The 22712-nt window shown below is 37.9% G+C and overlaps 1 protein-coding gene across 1 annotated transcript in view; it reads left to right on the top strand.

Moving 5' to 3' along the window:
• Positions 1-11471: 11471 nt before the first annotated feature.
• Positions 11472-22712, top strand: part of LOC149820957 (Peptide chain release factor 1) — a 73020-nt gene continuing 61779 nt past the window's right edge. The window contains exons 1-6 of the mRNA XM_089981870.1: positions 11472-11652; positions 11888-11988; positions 15433-15531; positions 16216-16399; positions 16566-16614; positions 16717-16795. Coding sequence (XP_089837996.1) covers positions 11472-11652; positions 11888-11988; positions 15433-15531; positions 16216-16399; positions 16566-16614; positions 16717-16795 — 693 coding nt within the window. The remainder of the gene's footprint in view (positions 11653-11887; positions 11989-15432; positions 15532-16215; positions 16400-16565; positions 16615-16716; positions 16796-22712) is intronic.

Raw genomic sequence — 22712 nt, 5'->3', positions numbered from 1 at the left:
TCCTCTTTTCTCTATCAGTGGATTCAACCCTCTTTTACCGGATTAGCTCCAGACTGGCCGGATTCTTCTTCTTTCTGGCAGATTTCTCTTCTATCAAAATATACTTGCCGATCCGCCGAATTGGCTCTACCTACAGTGAATTCTGCTATAAAAACTATTAAAATTTGTTCTCTATCCGGTGCCCTCACCTGAGCCCCATCATCGGCCGGTCTTTGTGATTTCTTTGAATTGTGAAGGCATAAGTGCTTTACGATACTGATTTTCTTAACTAGACTATATTCCATGTTCATGGCTGAACCTAATCTGGTAGTCTCTATTAAGGACAACCTTATTTCAGTTTGAATTTCATCGGGCCTTTGATTTTCACGGCTAAGCCTATTTCACGGCAGCTTCCTTTTGCATCTTCATGACATTTATAAATTCATTTGCACAATGTCCGTTAGTTTGTTGCATCTCATCCATTGCCAAATAACATTTTGTCTCTTATTTGCATTTCTGATTTCCTGTTTTGCTTTCAGTAATTTTCTGTTTTACATATAGTGAAATTCTGTTTTTCCATTCTCTGCTTTTCCTATTTCTATTTTGTAGTTGTTAGTTTAGTTGGTTAGTAAGTAATATATAGTTGTTAAGTCAAGTTATTTTTTTTAGATAATACATGTTTAGTTACTTAAGTCGATTAACTACTAGTTAGATGAGTAATTGTTAGCTTAATCATGATTTCATTTAGTTAAGTAAATCAGCTTACTCAATGCCATATCATTAGATTTACTTAGTTAATTAGTTGTTTTCAATATTATACTTAGTCATAGAATTACTTAGTTAATTGTCATTAGGTTTACCGAGTTATTGTCATTTAGATTTCGTTTATCTTACTTTTCATTGTTTTAGTATTCTTCGTTTAGCACTATTTCTACTTCTCTCTCTTGTACTGCTCGTGTACATTTGACTTGTGTAGGATCGCACAGGAGTGGAGTTGAAGCGTATACGTGACACGGAAGGGTGCAAGAGTAGAAGCTTCTTTTTACTTTTCAGTTTAGAATTAGGAATTTGATTCTGGGTTTGTAAATATCGCTTTTTACGCCCTCTGCGAAGGGTATTCATTTGTTGTAATAATTAGTTGTTTTTACTTTTCTCGTACATTTTACATTTAATAATTCAGCAATAAAGAAATAGTTTAGAATTGTGTGTTTGAATACGAAATATTCCTGTTCCCTGAGTTCGACCCGATCTCATCCACTAGTGAGAACCGGTTTTTATTATTTGATGTCTGGTTTTCACATGTTTTACATATAAAAATCTTTTCAAAATTACAACGATTTAAAAGAAGACATCACTTCATACTACTGGGTGCTAGAATTCCTTGACCTACAGAATAAGGCCCTGGAACTCCTTGTGAAGAAGGTGCAACTTGGTCTGGTTGGCCTGACCTAAGAAGGAAATGGTGCATTGATTGTGCATATTGGTTTTGATGTGTTTGACCAGGAGAAGGCATCATACTGCTGGGTGCTGGAATTCTTTGACCTACAGATCTAAACTGCTGAGGTGCTGATGGAATAAACAGTTGAGTTTGTGGTGGAATGACTGGCCTAAACTGCAAAATATCATTCATGTCAAATAACGACATTGACTAGGGAAAGAGTGAATAGTGTGCACACAAAACAATTCTGATTAAAATTATTACTTGCAAGGACATTGGTGAACCAAAATTCTGAGGTGGACCTGTTGATCCCACCATGGAAGGCCTAGTTGGCTTTCACAAACACAAACAAACATGATAAGCACCACAACCTTGTCAAGATGATAATACCAAGTCACAAGAATGGCACGAGTTTAATTTACCTGTGACCCAGATAATTGTGGGTTATTGGCCATTTCCTCAACAATGTACGCAATGAAATTTATCCCTAATGCAATCCCACTGGTTATCAGATCCACAAAAAGTGAGTTCAGTTAAAACTCATTGAATGTATGCATATGCATGTGTATATGTATGTAGATATAAATAAATATGTAAATACAAGTACAAAAGAGGGAATCACAATTTTATGATGAATTAATTAAAAGAAATTTCAATATTTCCTTGAAATTCAGGAAAGCACATTGAATAAATACTACACTTATAACATCAAACAAATATCAAATATCTCTGTTTAAACCATTTTAGGCAGTTGTGGTTGCAATTCTTAGAACAACTATAATAGATTTATATGTTAATTTGAGTGACTCGAAAGGAAACTGGGTGCCAACTTCCAAAGGAGCTTTAATTAACAAATTTTGATGACTCAAATGAGACTTGATGGATCCATGAGATTTTATTATCAGATCTGAAACCAGACACCTCAAACACAAATTTCAGGGGAAAAATAATAAACAAAGGGCTTCACTATCATATGATGAATTCAGCAAGAGCAGTTGAAAATTCATTGAAAGCAAGAGCACCTGCATAATAATACACTAAAAAAAATCAGAGATATCCTATATCGCTCAGTATCCCATTTGCAATGGTTACGATTACAACTGCTAATAACAACAACACTATGTCTGAATGGTTACACGAATCCATGACTCAAAGAGAATCACAAATCCAAGGATTGAACTCAAATGATCCATAAGAAAATGGATACTATGAGATTTCATTATGACCCACAAATATCAATTAGGTCTCTCTTTGACGGCTTCAAAAAAAATAATTGACAAATAATAGGATCAGCTCAGAATAGAAAGGTTTAGACCTCAGTCAACTGAATCTTGACAGAGTTTAAATGTTAAACTCATAGTTGGCTTTCTCGGAACTCGTTGTCAGATTGCACGATAGCAAATCAGTGACTTGGACGAGTTGACTCAGTGACTCGAATGAGTAAAGGTTTCTTTATTAAAAAAATATAACAGATTTATAAACTTTCGAAGTCATTAACACTGTATGACAGAAACATTCTGAAACAACAATTTCTAAACAAAGTAAAGGGAAAAAAGAAAGAAAAAACAACCAGCTGATTTCTCAGAATTTCAACCATTAATCACAATGATGAAACAATATAATATGGTCAAAATAAAAACAATCTAAGTGATTACAGTTCACGGAGGGCCACAAAACGGCCAAAATGCTACATGGTTACCACAGGTTGACACTAAAGGCGAGAAGCAAACTGCTTTCAAAGTAAAGCCAAATGCTATTTACCCAAATTACAAAAGCAGCAGCAAAACTACATCCAATTGAGGGAACAAAAAAACTAAGAGAAGAAAAGAGTTCATCACCATCGCAAAAGTAGCATAAGGAGAATGAGAAAAACAGCAAGCAACAAAGAAAGGGAAGAACGTACTGAGAAGGATCGATTGGGTAAGGAACTCTGCAATCTTCGGTCTTACGGTTGTTATGTTAGGTGTAAGAAGGGAGGGGAGAGAGAATTCAAAAGAAGAAACATGGGTTGTTTTAGAGAATGTTTGGTTTTGATGACGTGGAATAGTCCCATATTGATTGTGTTTGAGTTTGTTGTGGGCTTTATAACCCACATGTAAACTCTTACATTTGTTCCTGAGAACAAGAGGTTAGGATGACTACTACACACGCCTGCCCGCCCGCCGTGCCGAGCTGAGTTCGGGTTTGGGTAATTGGCCCTTTAGGGCCATATCCAATCAATACACAATCTCTCTCTCTTCTGAGTTATCTCGAAAGAGGTTTGTCTGCAACATCGGTTCATAGAGGTTGTTTTCGAAGGACCATCCGTCGAAGTGCATCGTTTTGATCATCGAGGCTATTGTATCCTGAGGGAATGACGTGGGACCCTGTTTGCATTGTATGTGGAGGTGAATCTTCTCTAAGGAGAGTACTTTCGTACGCCTTAGCCTTTTACACAGTATTAACATGCTTCTCATGTTTTTATTGTGTTATGTACATCTGCTTGTTCATATGTTGTTGTCTGGATTTTGGTTTTATGCGGAAACCGCCATGCTTGCACCCTGTTCTTGTTTCGATCGACTGTCAATCATGATTTCAATACTGTTGTATTTCCTGATTTATGTCATGATGTTGATTGTGAAACTGCATGATCCAAAAATCGATCCAACTGTCTTAGAGAAGATTCTAAGCATGTCGACTTCTTCTGCGTTTGTACCAAAAGTGGACATGTCCAGGATGCCAAAAAAGTTTGCCGGTCAGAATTTCAAGCGTTGGCAGCAATGCATGAAAATCTGGTTCACTACGATAGGGCTGTTGTCTGTTCTAGAACTCGACTGCCCTTCGGTTTCTGATACTGACTCTGACCTTGCTACGGTCACTGCGACTGTAGAGTGGAAAGAAAATGACAGTATATGTCGTGGTTGCATATTGTTGGCTCTGTCCAATACGTTGTTCGATGTGTATTGTTCCTCGTCTACCACTGGTAAGGGCCTATGGGATCAACTTGACAAGAAGTACAATACCGAAGACCAAGGTCTTAAAAAGTACTATGTTGCCAAGTTTCTGAAATATCATATGGTTGAAGGCAAGTCGGTCACTGAGCAGGCACACGAGTTTCTGCTATTGCTCCATAGTTTGGCTGAGGCTGATATGAAACTTTCTGAGAAGTTTCAAGTTATGACCATCGTGGAGAAATTTTCTAAGTCTTGGGTAGACTTTGGTATGTCTCTCAAGCACTGTAGAGGAAATATTTTCCTAAATGATCTTATGGTAGCCATAACCATTGAAGAAGAGCATAGAAGCCAAAAACAGATCTTTATGTCAACTGAACAACCTAAGGTGAACATGATGACCTAATCTTTTAAGGGCAAGGGACAAAAACCAAAATCTGCAATGAAAAAACAATTTAAACCTAAAGCCAAAATCCAAAAAAAGGCAAAGAACAAACCGTGTCGGAACTGTGGGAAGGTTGGGCACTGGGCTAAGGAATGTCCTTCCAAGAAGGCCAAAGCTCATGGAACCACAGATAGAATGCCTTAAGTCAATATGGTGACTGAGGTCGTTTGGACTAGTACTGGGTATGTTTCTGTTAACCCGCAAATCTATCACGTTTATGAGCCAACAAAGTGGTTGGTTGACACTGAGGCTAATGTGCACGTTTGTGCTAATAAGTCTGTCTTTGTCTCCTACTAGGCTGCTGCAAGCAAATCTGTGACTATGGACAATTCAACGGCTGCAAAGGTGTTAGGGATTGGATGCGTGGATCTGAAGTTTTCTTCAGGACGAGTTCTATCTTTACACAAAGTGCACCATGTGCCAGTAGTTAGAAGGAACATTCTAAGTGGTTCATGTCTTGTTAGAGAGGGTTATGAATTTAACTTTAAATATAATAAAGTTGTTATTTTATATTTTGGAACCTTTATTGGCAAGGGATATTTAGATGATCATTTGTTTAAACTTCATGTTGAACATGTTTGCAGTGATAAATTAGAAAATGATGTTTTTTTTATTCATTGTCTAATGTTGCATATAACATAGAATTATCTAATTTGTGGCATAATAGATTAGGTCATGCGAATTTCAATTTTGTGAAACGCATGATGAACTTGAAAATGATTCCTGAGCATTCCATTGATAAAACTAAAAAATGTGAAATTTGTGTGCAAGCAAAACAATGTAGGAAACCATTCCATACGATTGTTAGAGATTCTGAAATATTGGATCTGGTGCACACAGATATCTGTGAGTTTAATAGAGTGTTAACCAGAAATCATAAAAGTATTTTATCACTTTTATAGATGATGACACTAAATATTGTTATTTGTATTTGCTAAAATCAAAAGATGAAGCTTTTGATAAGTTTCTTATTTTTAAGAATGAAGCAGAAACACAATCTGGTAGAAAACTGAAAAGATTGAGGTCTGACAGAGGGGGAGAATATACATCTAATAAACTTGATAAATATTACAAGTCTGATGGCATAGTTCATAAGTTTACTGCTCCATATTCTCCTCAATCTAATGGGTTTGCAAAAAGAAAGAATAGAACCCTAACTGACATGATAAATACTCTACTTGGGAGTTCTGGATTACCTACCTATATGTGGAGGGATGCTCTGAATACGACTAGCTATATTCTGAATAGAGTTTATCCTAAGCATAAGGATAGTAGCCCTTTTGAACTCTGAAGAAATAGGAAATCTAGCTTGAAATACCTTAAAGTGTGGGGGTGCCTTGCAAAGGTACTTGTCTCAGAGCACAACAAGAAGAAGTTGGGTCCTAAAATAGTAGATGTTGTCTTTTTGGGTTATGTAGAGAACAACTATGCCTACAAGTTCTTAGTAATTAAGTCTGAGATATTTGGCATAGATGTAAACTCTATTGTTGAGTTTCGAGAAGCTACATTCTTTGAAGATGTATTTCTCATGAAAGTTGGTGTACCTCAAAATCTTTCTTCTTTAGATATACCTTCTACTTCTGCTTCCATTCCCGAACATGTGGAAAGAATGACAGATGTGGGGGTAGAACCATCTTGTTCTCATCCTAGACCCAGTGAGTCTGAGGAAGTGGTTGAACCTAGAAGGAGCAAGAGCCCACAAATAACCAAGGATTTGGGAAGTGATTTTATCACTTACCTTATCGAGGATGATCCTCCTACTTTTCGAAATGCAATGGCTTCACCTGAAGCAAGGCATTGGAAAGAAGTCATCAAGAGTGAAATGGACTCTATTGTCTCTAATATCACTTGGGAACTGGTTGACCTCCCTCGTGGTAGTTCCATAATTGGGTGCAAATCTTCGGTTACCCGGATGACCACAATTAGAGTGCTTATTGCACTGGCTTCCATTTATGATCTCGCAGTTCATCAAATGGATGTGAAGACTGCCTTTTTGCATGACGATCTTGAAGAAGAAATTTATATGGATCAACCTGATGGTTATGTGGCTCCTGGTAATGAAAATAAAGTTTGTAGACTTGTTAAGTCATTATATGGAGTAAAACAAGTCCCTAAACAATGACATGAGAAGTTTGATAATGTTATTTTATCATTTGGCTTTGTTGTTAATGAATCTGATAAATGTGTTTATTGCAAAGTTAAAAGTGATGGTTGTATTATTTTATGCCTGTATGTAGATGTTATTCTATTGTTTGGTTCCAATATGGGAATTATGAATGAGACAAAGTCGTTTCTTAGTAGTAAGTTTAATATGAAGGATATGAGTGTTGCAAATGTGATCTTAGGCTTAAAGTTGACTCATTCAACTGAGGGAATAACCATTTCTCAATCTCACTTTGTTGAGAAAGTACTTGAAAAATTTGGCTATAACCAAGGGAGATCTGTAGCAACTCCATATGACCCTTCTATTCATCTTCATAAGAATACGATTGGTGTTCCTGTGTCTCAATTGAGGTATTCTCAGATTATTGGAAGTTTGATGTATCTTGCAAATTGCACAAGACCGGATATTTCGTTCTCTGTGACAAAATTAAGTAGATACACAAGTTGTCCAAATCGCACTCATTGAAAGGCATTGGACATGGTACTTAGATACCTGAAAGGAACCATTTCTTTGAGTTTGCATTACAAGAGATTCCTTGCAGTTTTGGAGGAATATAGTGATGTGAGTTGGATAGCCATGAACTCTAGGAGTTATGGCGTGACAGGGTATGTATTTACCTTGGGTAGCGGCGCAGTCGCATGGAGATCAGTAAAGCAGACCATCTTGTCTCGATCTACTTTTGAGGCTAAACTCTGTGCTTTAGATGTCACAAGATTGGAAGCTGAATGGTTAAAAGGACTTCTTGAGGAACTTCCTTTAATGTGCAAACCAATTCCTGCGATATTTGTACATTGTGACAATATGACCACTATTGCAAAAATTAAAAACACAAAATATAACCAAAAGCAAAGGAGACACATCCAAGTCAGAATAAAGTCTGTAAGCGAACTGGTGTCTCAATTAGTGGTTGTTGTGGACTATGTTGGATCCAAAGAGAACACAACTGATCCATCAACAAAAGGACTAGATAAGTCATTAGTCCTAAAATCCAGAGAGGAGATGGGACTGAAACCCATTAGTAGCTCATCTACAGTAGCAACCTAACCTATCTGAGTGAAGATCTCACAAAGTAGGTTTAATGTGGTAATAACAAGCTGTAGGGTGAACTGGATATCACCTTATTTATGAGATATTATGTATCTGTGTCTGTTCCCCTGATTACTCTGGAAAGGTGTTGTAGCTGCTAGTTAAGGAAGAGTTAAAACTCTAAATGGGTTCAAAGCCTTCTAGGCTAGATGTTAGCAGTGCATCTCCGGAGAAGCCCACCTATGTGAATGTGACTGTATGGCCGCAATTTAAGGAATTGGGTTATTTTTAAAGTCACTCATGAAACAGGATTCAGGCGCATGACCTTCAACGCGCCACCCATAAAGATTACAACCAGAACCTTTATCATGTTGTTACTAATGGACACTCCTACACCTAAGGTTCAAGTTCAAGACTTCGGTTCACTTCGTTGCTGTGGGGGTAAAATTAGTCAACTAAGGTAGTGGTTCAAACCGAAAGATACCATTACTGAAAGGATGATATGTCCTATTGCAGATTGTCTTATCTTGCATCTTGGTTTCCTTCTGTTTCATTCTTTGAATTTATGGAGGAATATTAGGTGTAAAAAGGGAGGGGAGAGAGAATTTAAAAGATGAAACATGGGTTGTTTTAGAGAATATTTGGTTTTGATGACGTGGAATAGTCCTATATTGATTATGTTTGAGTTTGTTGTGGGCTTTATAACCCACATGTAAACTCTTACATTTGTTCCTGAGAACAAGAGGTTGGGATGACTACCACACACACACACACGCGCCCGCCCGCCATGCCGTGTCGAGCCGAGCTGGGCTCGGGTTTGGGTAATTGGCCCTTTAGGGCCATATCCAATCAAGACCAAAGTACATTTTTGCCCAAAGTTTCTGTGGATATTTGAATTCTTTAACAGGTTATGAGAAATGATAATGGGTCACGACTCCTCGTAGTTCATGCCCATTATGGCTCTTCGGATTCCTTTAATGGATCTCGACTCTTCGATTTCCGTTAACGGGTTACGTTGCCTCAGATTTTGTAACGGGCTCCTTCCACGTTTTATAACCGTTCGTGGATTATAAAAGCGTGGTTAGGGCTGGGGTTACTCACATCCGAGACACAGTGGTTTCTGAAGAGAGGCTCTGCGGTTTTCTCTTTCCCTGTTGCTCTCTCTCTCTCTCCTGAGTTATCCCGAAAGGGGTTCTTCTGCAACTTCGGTTCGTGGAGGTTGTTTTCGAAGGACGATCCGTCGGAGTGCACCGGTCTGATCGTCGAGGCTATTGTATCCTAGGGGAAGGACGTCGGACCCTGTTTGCACTGTATGTGGGAGCGAATCTTTTCTAAGGGGAGTACTTTCATACGCCTTAGCCTTTTACACAGTATTAACATGCTTTTCTTGTTTTTATTGTGTTATGTGCATATGCTTGTTCATATGTTGTTGTCTGGATTTTGGTTTTATGTGGAAACCGCCATGCTTGCTCCCTGTTCTTGTTTCGATCGACTGTCAATCGTGATTTCAATACTGTTGTATTTCCTGATTTATGTCATGATGTTGATTGTGAAACTACGTGATCCGAAAATCGATCCAACATGTTATTCTTGCAAAACTTGAGAAAAAAACAAATCATTGGGTAAACAATAAAAGGAAGTGATTTCTTCACACAATGAGAGAGAGTCAGAGAGAGAGAGAGTAGGCTGCAACTGCGAGCCTGGAGTCTGCTGGTTCATGGCTGAGAGAGAGAGAGAGAGAGAGAGAGAGAGAGAGAGAGAGAGAGAGAGAGAGAGACCACAGTCGCCAACGCCGGAGGAGTGGTTGTGTTTCGCAGAGGCGAGAGCCGAGATGCGAGATACCCACTCCCTGGAACCGAACTCGAGGATTTGCAGTGGTCGATCGACCAATCAACCTCGTCAGTGCTAGCGTCCTTCTAAAGAGTGAATCCACCACGGCCGGCCGAACGATTAAGTTGCGACCTTCCAGTGAGGTTGGTTGGGTGGTGGTGCTGAGTGGGGGTGGATGGAGAGAGAGAGAGAGCTGGTGCCCCTCTGCCTTGCTCAATCAATGGAGAGATGCATTTTTTTTATGTTCTCTCTGTTCTCGTTCTTTTTGTAACGGGGGAGGGGTGGAGCAAAAATTACACATCAAAATGAATGTGATCGACGCACTGAACGTCGTCCGCCGCATCCAATGTTTGTTGAAAATTGATGTTCTCAGCATGATTTTTGTCCGAATAACACCGGGAGTGGCGCATCACACATACCCTTAAGGATTGTGGAGATCTGGGATCACATTACCCACGACAAGATCTTTAACCATAACCATCGTATTATTCACATGATCTACCACATTATCTCCTTCATTAATTCTGCAAGAGTTGTATTTTTCAAGAAGTGACAAAAAATGTGTCTTACCGGTCATATTATAGTTCAAAGAGATTGCCTCAAACATTTTCACTACAGTAAGGTAATATTCAAAAACCCGAAGAAGATTATCCTCCATGTAGGTAAGCATGATAGTTTTAGCAAGCTTAATATTAGTTTTTATTTTTAAATTTCTTTTTATCATCCCTGAACGCTTTGCCACCTGAGTTTTGCATTTTATTTTGTAAAACATATTCAATTCCTTCTAATGATAATACAAGTGGGATCTTCATTTTTCCATGTATGCAAATTTGTTTCATTGAGTTTGTCAATTTTAGCTAACTTACTACCACAAATTTTGCTCATCATTATTTCGGCTTTTATCAAATTTTGATATACATGAGAATTTGAGGTCCAATGCATGCCCACAAGAATAGGCACATCACAAATTATGATAAGTTCCATCATTCAACAATAAATCAGAATATTTAAAGCATTATTTTGAAAAACAAAACATGCTAAATGCCTATTTTTGCAAATAAGCAAATCCTATAACAGCCTTTTAGGAAAAAAAAGAACTTAGAACCTTATTCAGCAATTTTTATAACTTTGTACCTCAAACAATAAATATAAAAAATACAAGGTACTAATCTGTAAATAGTAACAATTTGAATCCTTTTTCTGAAAGTTATCAGAATATAAACTGTTTGGTTTTCGTTATAATGGCCAAGTGCTGAATGTAGTTGGCCTCGTGAAATCAACATTGAAAGCGCTCTCACCTCCGATTATATTTACTTGGCTACTGCGGGCGAGAAAACCCGAAGTTCCCATAGAATATATATTATGCTACCTTATAGAACATAAACAACGTTGGTTTTGCACGTGAGTTTCCCTAGTTTACATTGATGAGCTTGAGTGAGATGGTTTTCCCCGATTATCAAAGAAAAAGAAGTAGAGAGTTGATCAAGCTCAGCTCGTTTATGTAAACGAGACTCAGCTTAGAGTTGATTTATGCACATGAAGGAGCCTCAATCGGATTTCCTTTTTATCCGAACAATCCGACCCATTTACGTTGCCTGCTTTCAGGAACTCATAACGCGCAGTGGCCGTGTAGTAAGCTCCTCCTTGGCAGGCGCGAGAATGCGAATGCGAGTGCTGCCGGCGCATCGATGGGGAAGCAGCAGCCTCCTTCGCCGGATTGGGTTTCTCCAACCCACCTCTTCCTTCTCTCTAAATTCCTCTGATTCACACTGTCGCCTCCTTCGCTCGTCCACGGGCAAACCCTCCTTCTCCATCCTACGCCACTATTCTAACAGCGCCGGTACTCTCTCTCTCTCTCCCTCTGATCTTATTTAATGATAGTCGCTGGTGGTATGTTGGAGATTGCTTCAATGTACTCTGTGTTTCGATATATAACTTAATCTCTGTTAGGGTCTTGGTGAAACCCCAATCATTCTGCCCAATTTGCTGTTTGGTGGTTTATTGTTTTTTTCTCTTCCGAACCGCGTGTGCTTCGTCGATTTCATGTCTGTAATAATGGTAATGGGATTATGTAGATTTGCAGCCTCAATTGTCCGTGCAACTGATCAAGATCATGGAACAAAGAGTGGCAGAGATCGAACACAGGAGTGGTCATCTTCAAAATATGATCGCTCAGGTGATTGCCATTCTGATGCATCTGATTTCTCTATTGGATTTGATCGCTTTGAATGCGTGACCAATCGTTATATATTTCTGTTATAATACTTTTAATGTTCTCTCTCTGCGTTGCATTCTGTGGAGATGTCTGAGTGATGCGTGATATGGTTCTCATGAGATGCAGATTATGTTTTACAGCTTTGAGCTCGACGTGTCCATGGTCTTATGCCTTTCATATTGGTTTCTGTCATACTATTGTAATTATGAATGATATGCGCTCAGTCATATTTATGATTGCAAAAGATTTGCGGGGTGGATTTAACTGATATTAGTCTACAATCATGGACATATCTGGCCTCAAATGGTATTGTCGTGTTGACCTTGTGCATGTTTCAGTGTTTGTGAATAGAAAGACTCTTGCAATCTTCCTTAAGATTGAAATGTGCCATGGTAATCATCTGTGGTATAGCCTTTGATCGGTAATAGGGTGGTTATCAGAGGTAGCAGATGAGTTAAACGCCCCTCTAAAAGGAAAGGTACCTCAAATTGGTATAGTATAAATATCCAAATTATGCCACAGAATCAGAATAGAGTTAGGTCAAGAATCCATGTTAAATTCCTATTTGTAGGCACAAATTATAATGAGGTAGCAACATAAATGCAATTCAGTATACGAAATATGGTGCTTTTGGAGAGGACATCAGAAGTAAAATTGAATTAAATATAAAACCCCTCAGTTTATGTCATCTACAAATGACAAAGAACCACTGATCATACTAGAGGGGTAATGACAGGAAGTCAAAGCATTGAATGAAATTATCAGACCTAATGGGTCTGAGAATTGGTAGAATGTAAGCAGCACACAATGGAGTGGTGTCTAAAATAAGAGAATTTCTAGTGGCCTACTGCAACAGAATCCTATATTTGGATCTTAGCATAGAAAGTATGGTGGTTTTGAGGAGGACATCACTAGACAAATTAAATGAGGATGCTTGAAATGTATACAAAGTAGTATTGCATGATAAGTAGCTGAGTATTTTAATAAAGATTTTTGCACAAAAATGGTGAAATTCGTGAAGTTATATGGACAGTGTTAATCAAATAGAGAAAATGCATACAACTGAGAAGCATAATGGGATGCCTTAGAAACTATGTCACATGGGTACGGGTACAACATGGCAATTTCAAAAAATGATGGTATGGGGACATGTCTCTCTCTCTCTCTATATATATATATATATTCAGAAATAGAATTTGAGTCTGGAATCTGGATCTATAATAAGGTCCTTGTCAAAAAAAAAAAAGTCTGTAAGGGAGGTGACTGTAATTTTTTGAAAAAAAGGGCAGGGGAAGGTCCATATCAGAAATTAGAGAAAAAGTTTGTAATGTAGGGGGTCACCCTAATTTTTAAAAATAAGGGGGAGGGAGAATGAAATTCTCTTTTTAATAGAAACATAGGGCACAAAATCTCTCTCTCCCTGTGGCAGATTCGAAGAAGAAGAGGAGGAGGAGGATCCGGTATGCTCTCTCTCTCTCTCTCGTCTTCTTCTTCCTTCTCCTCCTCTCCTCTTCCTCTTTCGTCTTCTTCTTCCTTCTCCTCTTTCATCCTCTTCTTCCTTCTCCTCCTTTTTCTTTTTCTTCTTCCTCCTTGCCTTTCACCGAGGTAAAAAAAAATTGAGTTGGGTTGGGTTGGGGTTGGACCCGACCTGATCCGGACCAGCACGTACCCGTGCTGAGTCCGGTACGAGTACCCGTGTCGGGCTGTGTCGACATGGGTATGGCTGCCTGGTTGCCGTGTCTATGTGACATAGCTTGGAAATCAAAAGAAGTTAACTTGATAAACTAGAGAGTTAAATTACCCTTTTTTTAATTGACAAGCCGGGGTTAGGTAGACACCAACCAGATTATAAGGATAAAAAACATCAATTCAATTCATTAGACTTTGGAAACCCATTTCTAAAAGACAAAATCAAGGAATTCAGCTTGAGATGATTTGTGTATGCTCGATAAAAGCGCAAATTATATTTATATAAAGGCTGCTGTGGTAGAAGGAAAGAAAACTTGAGTAGGAAGATCAATAAAAACTTGGAGGAGAACAAGACTAGCAACATGAAGCAAATGAATAATTTCCTTTTCCAGGACAAAAAGGGCATCAACATGTTAAAAAACTCCAAGATATGATATCATATTTTATTACTTAATAGATATGATACGTATCGTAGCATATCATACAGTTTGCTATAATACTTACAACATTGGTTTTGATGTTTCAGATACCAATATTTCTATTTGTGTCTTTGAAAGCAATGTTGTACCTATCGTTACTATTTAGAATAGCGATACGATACACACTCGTATTGCGATACGAGTGCGTATCGTTGCTGTATCGTATGTATCATATGATACATGCCCATATCATACGGTACAAGGTCAACACTCTTAAAAAATGATCAAATCATAATTTTTTAGTTTTGGGTTTTAAAGACCTATTGAGGGACGACTCCCTCATTTGTGTAGAAGCCATTAGACAGGTATCCACATACCCTATGACTCGTGAGAGCGATTTGGGGCCCGATCCGTGCACAAGGGAGAAGGATTTTACGGTTTGTTGAAGTAAAAGTGCATTTCCACTCAAAGAAGTGAGTTAAGGTAAAAAATATTTATTATTTATAAAATTACAAAGCTACCCTCTAGTTTTTTTTGCCTCGGGGGCGATGCACCCTTAGAACCCCCTGCCAAGTTGGATTCGCAAAAATTAGAGATTTATATCAAGGTAAAAATCAGGTTCTAGACTCCTCCAACAAAGATGACATCAGATGATCCGACATGACAATGATGCACTCAAGTAATGAGTGAAAACCGATTGAAAATCGAGTGCAACTATTGCCATAATATTTTTGTTTATATAATATGAAAGTATGAGTCTTGTAGCTTGTTCTTAATTTCTACATCAGCTAATATTTTGCATTGTTCTTGTGAGATATGCATGCAATATTATCTATGATTCTATATTAGCTGATGTTTGATGATGACTTATGCAGCTCACAGTGACATAAATGCTTCATATGTGATTTTATGGTTGTATTTTGTGTAATTCATCATTGTTTCATGTGAGATGATTTTTTTTAATATTTTTGCTATTTTTTTCTGATTTTCTTGCTTTTTTTTGGAGTTTTTGATTTTTTTTATTAAAAAATTATGATATTTTACGATACAATATGATATGGTCTTAATTTGAGCCCGACCGATACGGGTAACAATACAATACTTTCAACCTTGCTTGAAAGTACATACATATGTTTATGCAAAGATTACAAACTTGTGATAGAATTTTTTTTCCTCATGTTCATCTGGCATTGATAAATTCTACTGGAATCTTTCTATTTATGCACATGTAGTTTAATCTCTATCACTAGATAATCCTGCTTTAATGAACCTAATCTCTGATTCTTGCTGAAGGCAGCCAGAAGTCACGGCTGGAGAGTTCTCGAGGGCTAACAAGGAACTGCGAAAACTTGGGGGCTCTATGAATCTTATAAGGGACTTGAGAGCAAAGCAGAAGGTAAATATTGACGTCTTATCATCTTGCAGAAAGAGGTGCAAAACTGTAAGGAGTAATACGTTTGTAGAAGTGCTGCACATTTCTCATTTGTCATGGCTGTCTCAACAATTAAGTAAATTTTTGTGGGTGTTCTATATACTGCATATAGTCCTTAGCAATGACTTCAACTTTCTCCTGATCTTTTTGCTCTAATGTTCTATAATGACCTTCCACACCTATCCTTTTGGTAGGAACACTTTTTGCACCTTTATCTGTTTTATGCATGTTTAAATGGTAGATATAAGTATTTTTCTTGAAAAGGGTCCTTCAGTTTTAAGATCAGCATCTAATAGCAGCATGAATTTCATAAACTTGGAAACAAGCAACCTCTTTCTGCAAAGGAAGCAGAAGAAATGTGATGAACTTGATGCTAGAATTATTCTGGCTGTGTATATGCAGGGTTTATTATTAGAATAGTAGGAGCAGATATTGACTAGTGTCAAAAACAAAATGGATCTGATGTTTAATGCCAGTGACTGTGCATGAGAGGAGCGTTATTGTTATACATTTTCATTGTTTCGAGTTATTGCAGTTTGTTACGTGGTTTATTTTATGAACCATGATATTACGTGCTGTTTCCAGCTTTGCTGCATTTGTTTTTGCCAGTTGTTGCAACTTACAAGCTAACATTTTTCTTATCCATAGGAGATGGATGATTTAAAATCTTTGATTGCTGAATGTCCTGAAGATAAAGATATGCGTGAAGTGGCCAGTCAGGAGTGGAATGAAGCTATGGAGGCAGTGAAGAAATTGCAGTGCCTTCTGCTTAAATCTTTGCTTCCAAAAGATGATGCTGATGAAAGGGACTGTATTTTGGAGGTGCGAGCAGGTAAAAATGTTAGCCTCCTTGTTTCTCTCTTTGGATGGATAATAACATACATTATACTTGTAATATGCCACTTTCTGCTCTTTTATGTGGATTGTTGGTTACTTTTACGACATGACAAATTTTGAGGTTTCTTCATGTGGACATCAGTTAGTATATTTTGTGGTAGGAACTGGAGGTGAGGAAGCATCATTATTTGCAATGGATTTGTTCAAAATGTATGCATCTCTACCTGTTTGTGATTACTTGATGTTAATTTTTGCTTTCAAGTTCCGTATTGAAGCAGGCTCTTTCATGTCATACTTAGAAATTTAAAACAGGTATGAGAGATACTCTCAGAAGAAGGGGTGGAGGTTTGAGGTTGTGGACTTAATGGAGTCAGATCTAAAAGGTTACAAGGTATGTCTTATATCTTGCATTTAGATTTCCAAGCTTCTTTGCACAGAAAAAGATTGACCTAATCACCTGTGCCATTATTACCGAAGAGATGGTTTTGCATCTCTTCATTGCTTTTTGCACATTTCAAAACCTTGCATTCTGTTTTGATAGCTGAGGTGTGGGTGAGACTTGAACTCCATGTTAAAGTATATGGATGTCACATATATATATATATATATATGTATATATATATATATATATATATAGAGAGAGAGAGAGAGAGAGAGAGAGAGAGAGAGAGAGAGAGAGAGAGATTTCATATATATGTCTATCTATCTATCTATATATAGACATATATACATATATTATATATATATATATGTCTATATGTCTATCTATCTATCTATCTATATATATATATCTTTTGTAATGCCCACTAGGAGCAAATTAGTCTTTTCTTTTGTAAATACGCATGTCCTTTAGGGACTTCTTTTTTGTATTTTTATTATTTTTGTTTTTATGTTTTTTATTTTATTTTTTGTATTTTTTTTTAAAATGGGCCCACATAGAGCCGTTGGGGACCCTCTCCAACGGTCGCAAATGTGACTGTTGGAGGGGCTCCCAACGACTCTATGGGAGCCTCTTTGCTTCCATTTGGTGTATAAATAAGGGGTCTTGCCCCACTACAATGTAATGCCTTTGAGTGCATTTTCAATAAGAAGATTATTTATATTATTAAGTTCTCTCTCTCATATTGTGTGTTTGTCACTTGCCACTTTGTGGCCTATTGTATTTTGCCCATTATAGTGGCTTCTTACTTGTATGCTTGTGCATCTCTTATAGTTACTTTGTGACATTGTTCTTTGCCTAGTATTTCATTACATGGTATCAGAGCCACTCCTTCAATTGTGGCTCTGATACCATCTCTTATGTTTGAGTGGTTTTGAGATTCATTCTTTTGTTCTTCTTCAACTCCTTCAACAATGGCTGACAAAGATGCAAAGATCGACCTTTCATTCAAACTAAATGAGACCAACTATAGAATGTGGGCGACTACTATGGAAAACAACTTCAAAGATAAGAAACTTTGGGGATATGTACGTGGAACCATTCCAGAACCACAATTGAAGCTCAACAAGGAGGGGAATGAAGAAAAAACCTTGAGTGATGAAGAAAAGGTCAAAGCTATTCAAGAATACCAATCTATAGTTGAAGATTGGGAAAATGAGCATGCCAAATTATTGGTATGGTTCATGAATAACGTCGAACTCAAGATTTGTGCTAATCTAGCTAAATTCAAAAAGGCCAACGAAACATGGTTCTTCATGAAATGTATGTATACTCAAAGGGACCTTGCTTGTCACTTCTTTTTACAAGAAAAGATAAGAGGAATCAAGCAAGGGGATACGAGTATTAGAGACTATTATAGTACTCTATCCCCTCTATGGGATGAACTTACTTTCCTTGAACCACAATGGGAAGGAAGCGATATTGCCATGAGCCAAGAGCAAATGGAGAGAGAGAGATTTTTTGAATTTATTCATGGGCTTCATCCAGAATTTGAACAACTAGGAGGATCCCTTATTCATAGGGCATCTACTCTTCTTAATGAAATCCTTGCCGACTTATGCCAATAAGAAACTCACTTGGCTCTCAAAAAGGACTTTGATGAGGTCCATGTAGTATTTAGACCGGGAAATAACATCTGGACATATAAACCTCCTCATTTTTGTAAAATAACAATGGTGGAGAAAAAAAATTTGTCACCATTGTTGTAAAACCCATAATTTTTAAGGATTATTAATAAATAAAGAACTCAATTTTTATCTCTAAATTAGAAATGTGATTCTAGCTTTTGAATTTCATTTATTGATATATTACATATTTATTTGTTCATTTTCTGGCCAATCAGGGCATAATTTGCATTTATAGAACTATTTTGAGCTATAAATCACTATTTATATATAAATTATATTTAAATATATTTTTAATGAAGTTTATAAATTATTGGAGTGTATTTGTGTGTTATGTGGTTCTTGGTAATGGTTATAGGGTAATTTGCCATTTTTGTCTAATCTTGGTATAATTGACATTTTTGGAGTTTTTAGCATTTGCGATCACAAACGAAGGGTGAAAAGAAGACATTATTATCTTCATTGTATGTCTGACCCGATCCATTTGTATAATGGATCGGGTCCAGATCCAGTTCATGTATTGTAAATTATCATTTTGTAAAAGGGTATTTTCGTACCCTAATGTTTACACTTTATGTTAAATAGAATGAGAGGGCAGTCACGATAAACTGAACCCTCCTTTCATCTGGAATTTCTCTCTCCCTCTCTTCTCTTCTCTCACTGTAGATTAGGGTTTCATTCTTTCATGGTATCAGAGCAGGGCGTGGATCTGCGTGAAGAAAGCACAACGTGCATCTGCGTGAATCTGGGTGTGAATACCCAGCGTGAATACCCAGTGGAGAACGTCTGGTCGTGAATCAGCGTGATTCTGGAAGTTGCATCAGCTATCTGTCTCTCCTCTACATCAGCGTGGATCTGCATCAGCGTGGATCTGCATCAGCTCTCTGCGTGAGTCTGGGTGTGAATACCCAGCGTGAATACCCAATGAAGAATGTCTGGTCGTGAATCAGCGTGATTTCAACGTGGATCTGCATAGCTATCTGCGTGAATCTGGGTGTGAATACCCAGCGTGAATACCAGCTTTTGTCACCAATCAGCGTGAATCAGCGTGAATACCCAGCGTGATTCTGGAACTTTCATCTGTGTGTTTCTGTCAACAAAATCTGTGTCTAATAAAATCAGGTTCCCCCTTTCCTTTGTGAAAATTCGATCATCTCTCTATCCGTGGTTAATTTCTGCTGTTCTCTTGTTGTTTTTCCTACAGTTAATTTCTGCTAATCATTGCCAATCTACCTCTCTTGATCTGTGATTTCCTCCTGCTGTTTTTCTTACTGATTTTCCCTGCATTGAATATATGTTTTCCTGCTACCTGCTAATCCCTGTCAATCTGTAATTTTCTTTCTTCTACTTTGCATCTTTTGTTGAATCTAAAGAGAACTGTCTGCTAGCAGCCATCTGTCTTTCCTAATCTGAAGAAGTTAGCCGAGTTCTTTGTTTTACCTAAGTGTCAGTTCAATCATATTCATCAAATGGAATTCACTCACGGACAATCATGCCTGTCCTCAAGTTTTCTTGGTCAACTAGTTTCTGAAAAATTGAATAACTGCAATTTCTTAACCTGGAAAAGACAGATTATTCCGTTTATAAAGAGTCAGGACCTCTCTGGTCACTTGGATGGATCAGTCCCATCGCCTCCAGAATTTCTTTCGCAAGAAAAGGCGGACGATAAAGGAGAACAATCTGTTGTTCTTCACAAGAATCCAGAATATGTTGCTTGGATGAAGAGAGATCAATCGCTAGTGGCATACATCACTTCAACTCTTTCACAGGAGGGCCTTATTGCTCTTCCTGATGATTGTTCGGCAAAGGAACTGTGGGATATGTTAGTTCAAACATATTCACAAATTTATGAGGCAAGAATCATGTTTCTTAAGCGAGAATTTCAAATGCTGAAGAAAGATTCCATGTCTATTATGGAATACCTGAATAAAATGAAAGGCATCACAGATCAGTTGGCGGTTGTTGGGTGTCTTGTCAGTGAAAAAGATAAAGTACAACAAACCTTGAGTGGATTGGGGCCAGACTATCATGTTATGACGACAACCTTACTATGTCTACCAGAACTTCCAAAGTTTGAAGATCTTCGTGCAAAATTATTGCAATATGAGATGAATCTGAAAGGTTCCTCTGAAACCTCCCATGGGAATTCCGGGACACAAGATGTGCTGGCTATGGGAATGAGTTATGGTCGAGGTAGAGGAAGTTCCTTTCGAGGAAAAGGAGGCCAAGGGAGAAATAACTATGGAGGTCGTGGCATTCTTTCAACACCCAATGTCCAGGGACAACGACCCATTCTCACCTGTTTCCTATGCAACAAGAAAGGGCACATTAAAGCGAATTGTTGGTTTAATCCCCAAAACAAAGGGAAAGCTCCACAAGCAGAGGCTAAAAGGGATGGAGAAGTAAAAGAGTTACTGTTGGCAGCTTTGGCAGGATTAAATATGAAGCAAAATGACAAAGGAATTTGGTATGTCGACTCCGGAGCAGCTACTCATGTTACAGGTGATGTAGGTAAGCTCTTGACTCTTACACCTTATGTTGGAAAGAATAGCATAGTCACAGGAGATGGATCCCATCATGCCATCTCACACACTGGAAATGCCATTATACACATGTCAAAATCCTCTCTTAAACTTCCAAGTGTCATCCATGCTCCTAATATTCAAAAGAACATTGTTTCTGTCTCAAAACTTGTTGATGATGCTAATGCTTCAGTCGAATTTACTCCCTCTTCTGTTTATGTCAAGGATCTTCGCACGAGGAGGATATTCGCTGAAGGACAACGATGGGGCAACATGTACATCTTCCAAGAAGATCCTTCCTTCATTCATTCCAACTATTCATCCTTGAAGCCTCACCAACGTCAAGTCTTTGATTCTGATTTTATATTTAATGTTTCTGAAAGTAATAAGCCAAGACTTTGGCATAGTCGTCTTGGCCATTGTGGTCGTCATTTCATTGAAAAACTTGTCATGAATAATCTTATTCCTAAGTCCAGTCTGAGTTCAGAAGTCATTGATACAAAATGTTCTAGCTGTCATCTATGTAAGAGTCATGTTTTACCTTTTGCTTCCATTAATAAAAGAGCTTCAAGGCCATTTGAGGTCATTTGTTCAGATGTCTGGGGTCCTGCTCCAATTACTTCTTTTTCTGGCAGTAAATACTATCTTATTTTCATTGATAGTTACTCACGTTACACTTGGATATTCTTTATGAAGCACAAATCAGAAGTTTTTGGATTGTTCCAGAAATTTCACTCTTTTGTTCAAAATCATTTCTCTATCAACATTCTTAATTTCCAGTGTGATGGATGAGGTGAATTCTCCTCGAGTGATTTTGTTAATTTTCTTCAACATAATGGGATAAAGAGAAGAGTGTCTTGCCCTTATACACCTCAACAAAATGGGATTGCTGAGAGGAAGCATCGACATATTGTTGAGACTGCGATGAGCATGATGCACGGGAGCAATCTCCCATTATCATTATGGACTGAGGCTTTCCACTCCACAGTTCATGTGATAAATCGCTTGCCCATGAATATCTTAGAGAATAAGTCACCATACTTCTCGCTTTTTGGCATACAACCTGATTATCATGAATTACGTGTGTTTGGGTCTGTTTGTTATGTGCACATTGATAGCTCTCTCAGGCACAAGTTCCAAGATAAGGCTTTGAAATGCAGGTTTATAGGATATGCAGAAGATTACAAAGGGTACAGGTGCTATGATCCCCTGAGTAAGCGTGTCAAAATATCAAGGAATGTTATTTTCGATGAAATGAACTTTGCCGATCAGGATACTAATTCAACTATGGTAGATACTGATAACTCAAGCTCCAGCATTGAGGTATACTACCCATGGTTAAATTCAGAACTCTTCTCAAACGGTACAGTAGACTGTCCAGAAAATTGCAGTCAAAATGAGCCACATGAGGATTCAGCCAATGAGACTCAAACGAAGGAAACTGTCACATATGACTTGGAGCCAACAAGGTATAAGGGAATTGTGTACACTCGGCGAGAGAAAGAGCCCTCATTCATTCCTTGTACGAACACGGATCCATATGGAGATATCAGAAGATCTTCACGGATTCGACATCCGCTTGACAGGTGGGTAAGTTATAAAATTTTTTCAATGGATTTTCAGTTATTCTTGACATCCATAAGTAAAGAGGATGAGCCTCTTATGTTCTATCAAGCTGCGAGCTCTAGAAGATGGGTAGAAGCAATGAATGAAGAAATGGAG

The sequence above is a fragment of the Nuphar pumila genome, chromosome 12 (genome assembly GCF_984573655.1).
Source record: "Nuphar pumila chromosome 12, dmNupPumi1.hap1.1, whole genome shotgun sequence".
NCBI classification, from domain to species: Eukaryota; Viridiplantae; Streptophyta; class Magnoliopsida; order Nymphaeales; family Nymphaeaceae; genus Nuphar; species Nuphar pumila.
The sequence above is the reverse complement of the archived record's forward strand: the minus strand, read 5'-3'. Positions and strand labels throughout refer to the sequence as shown.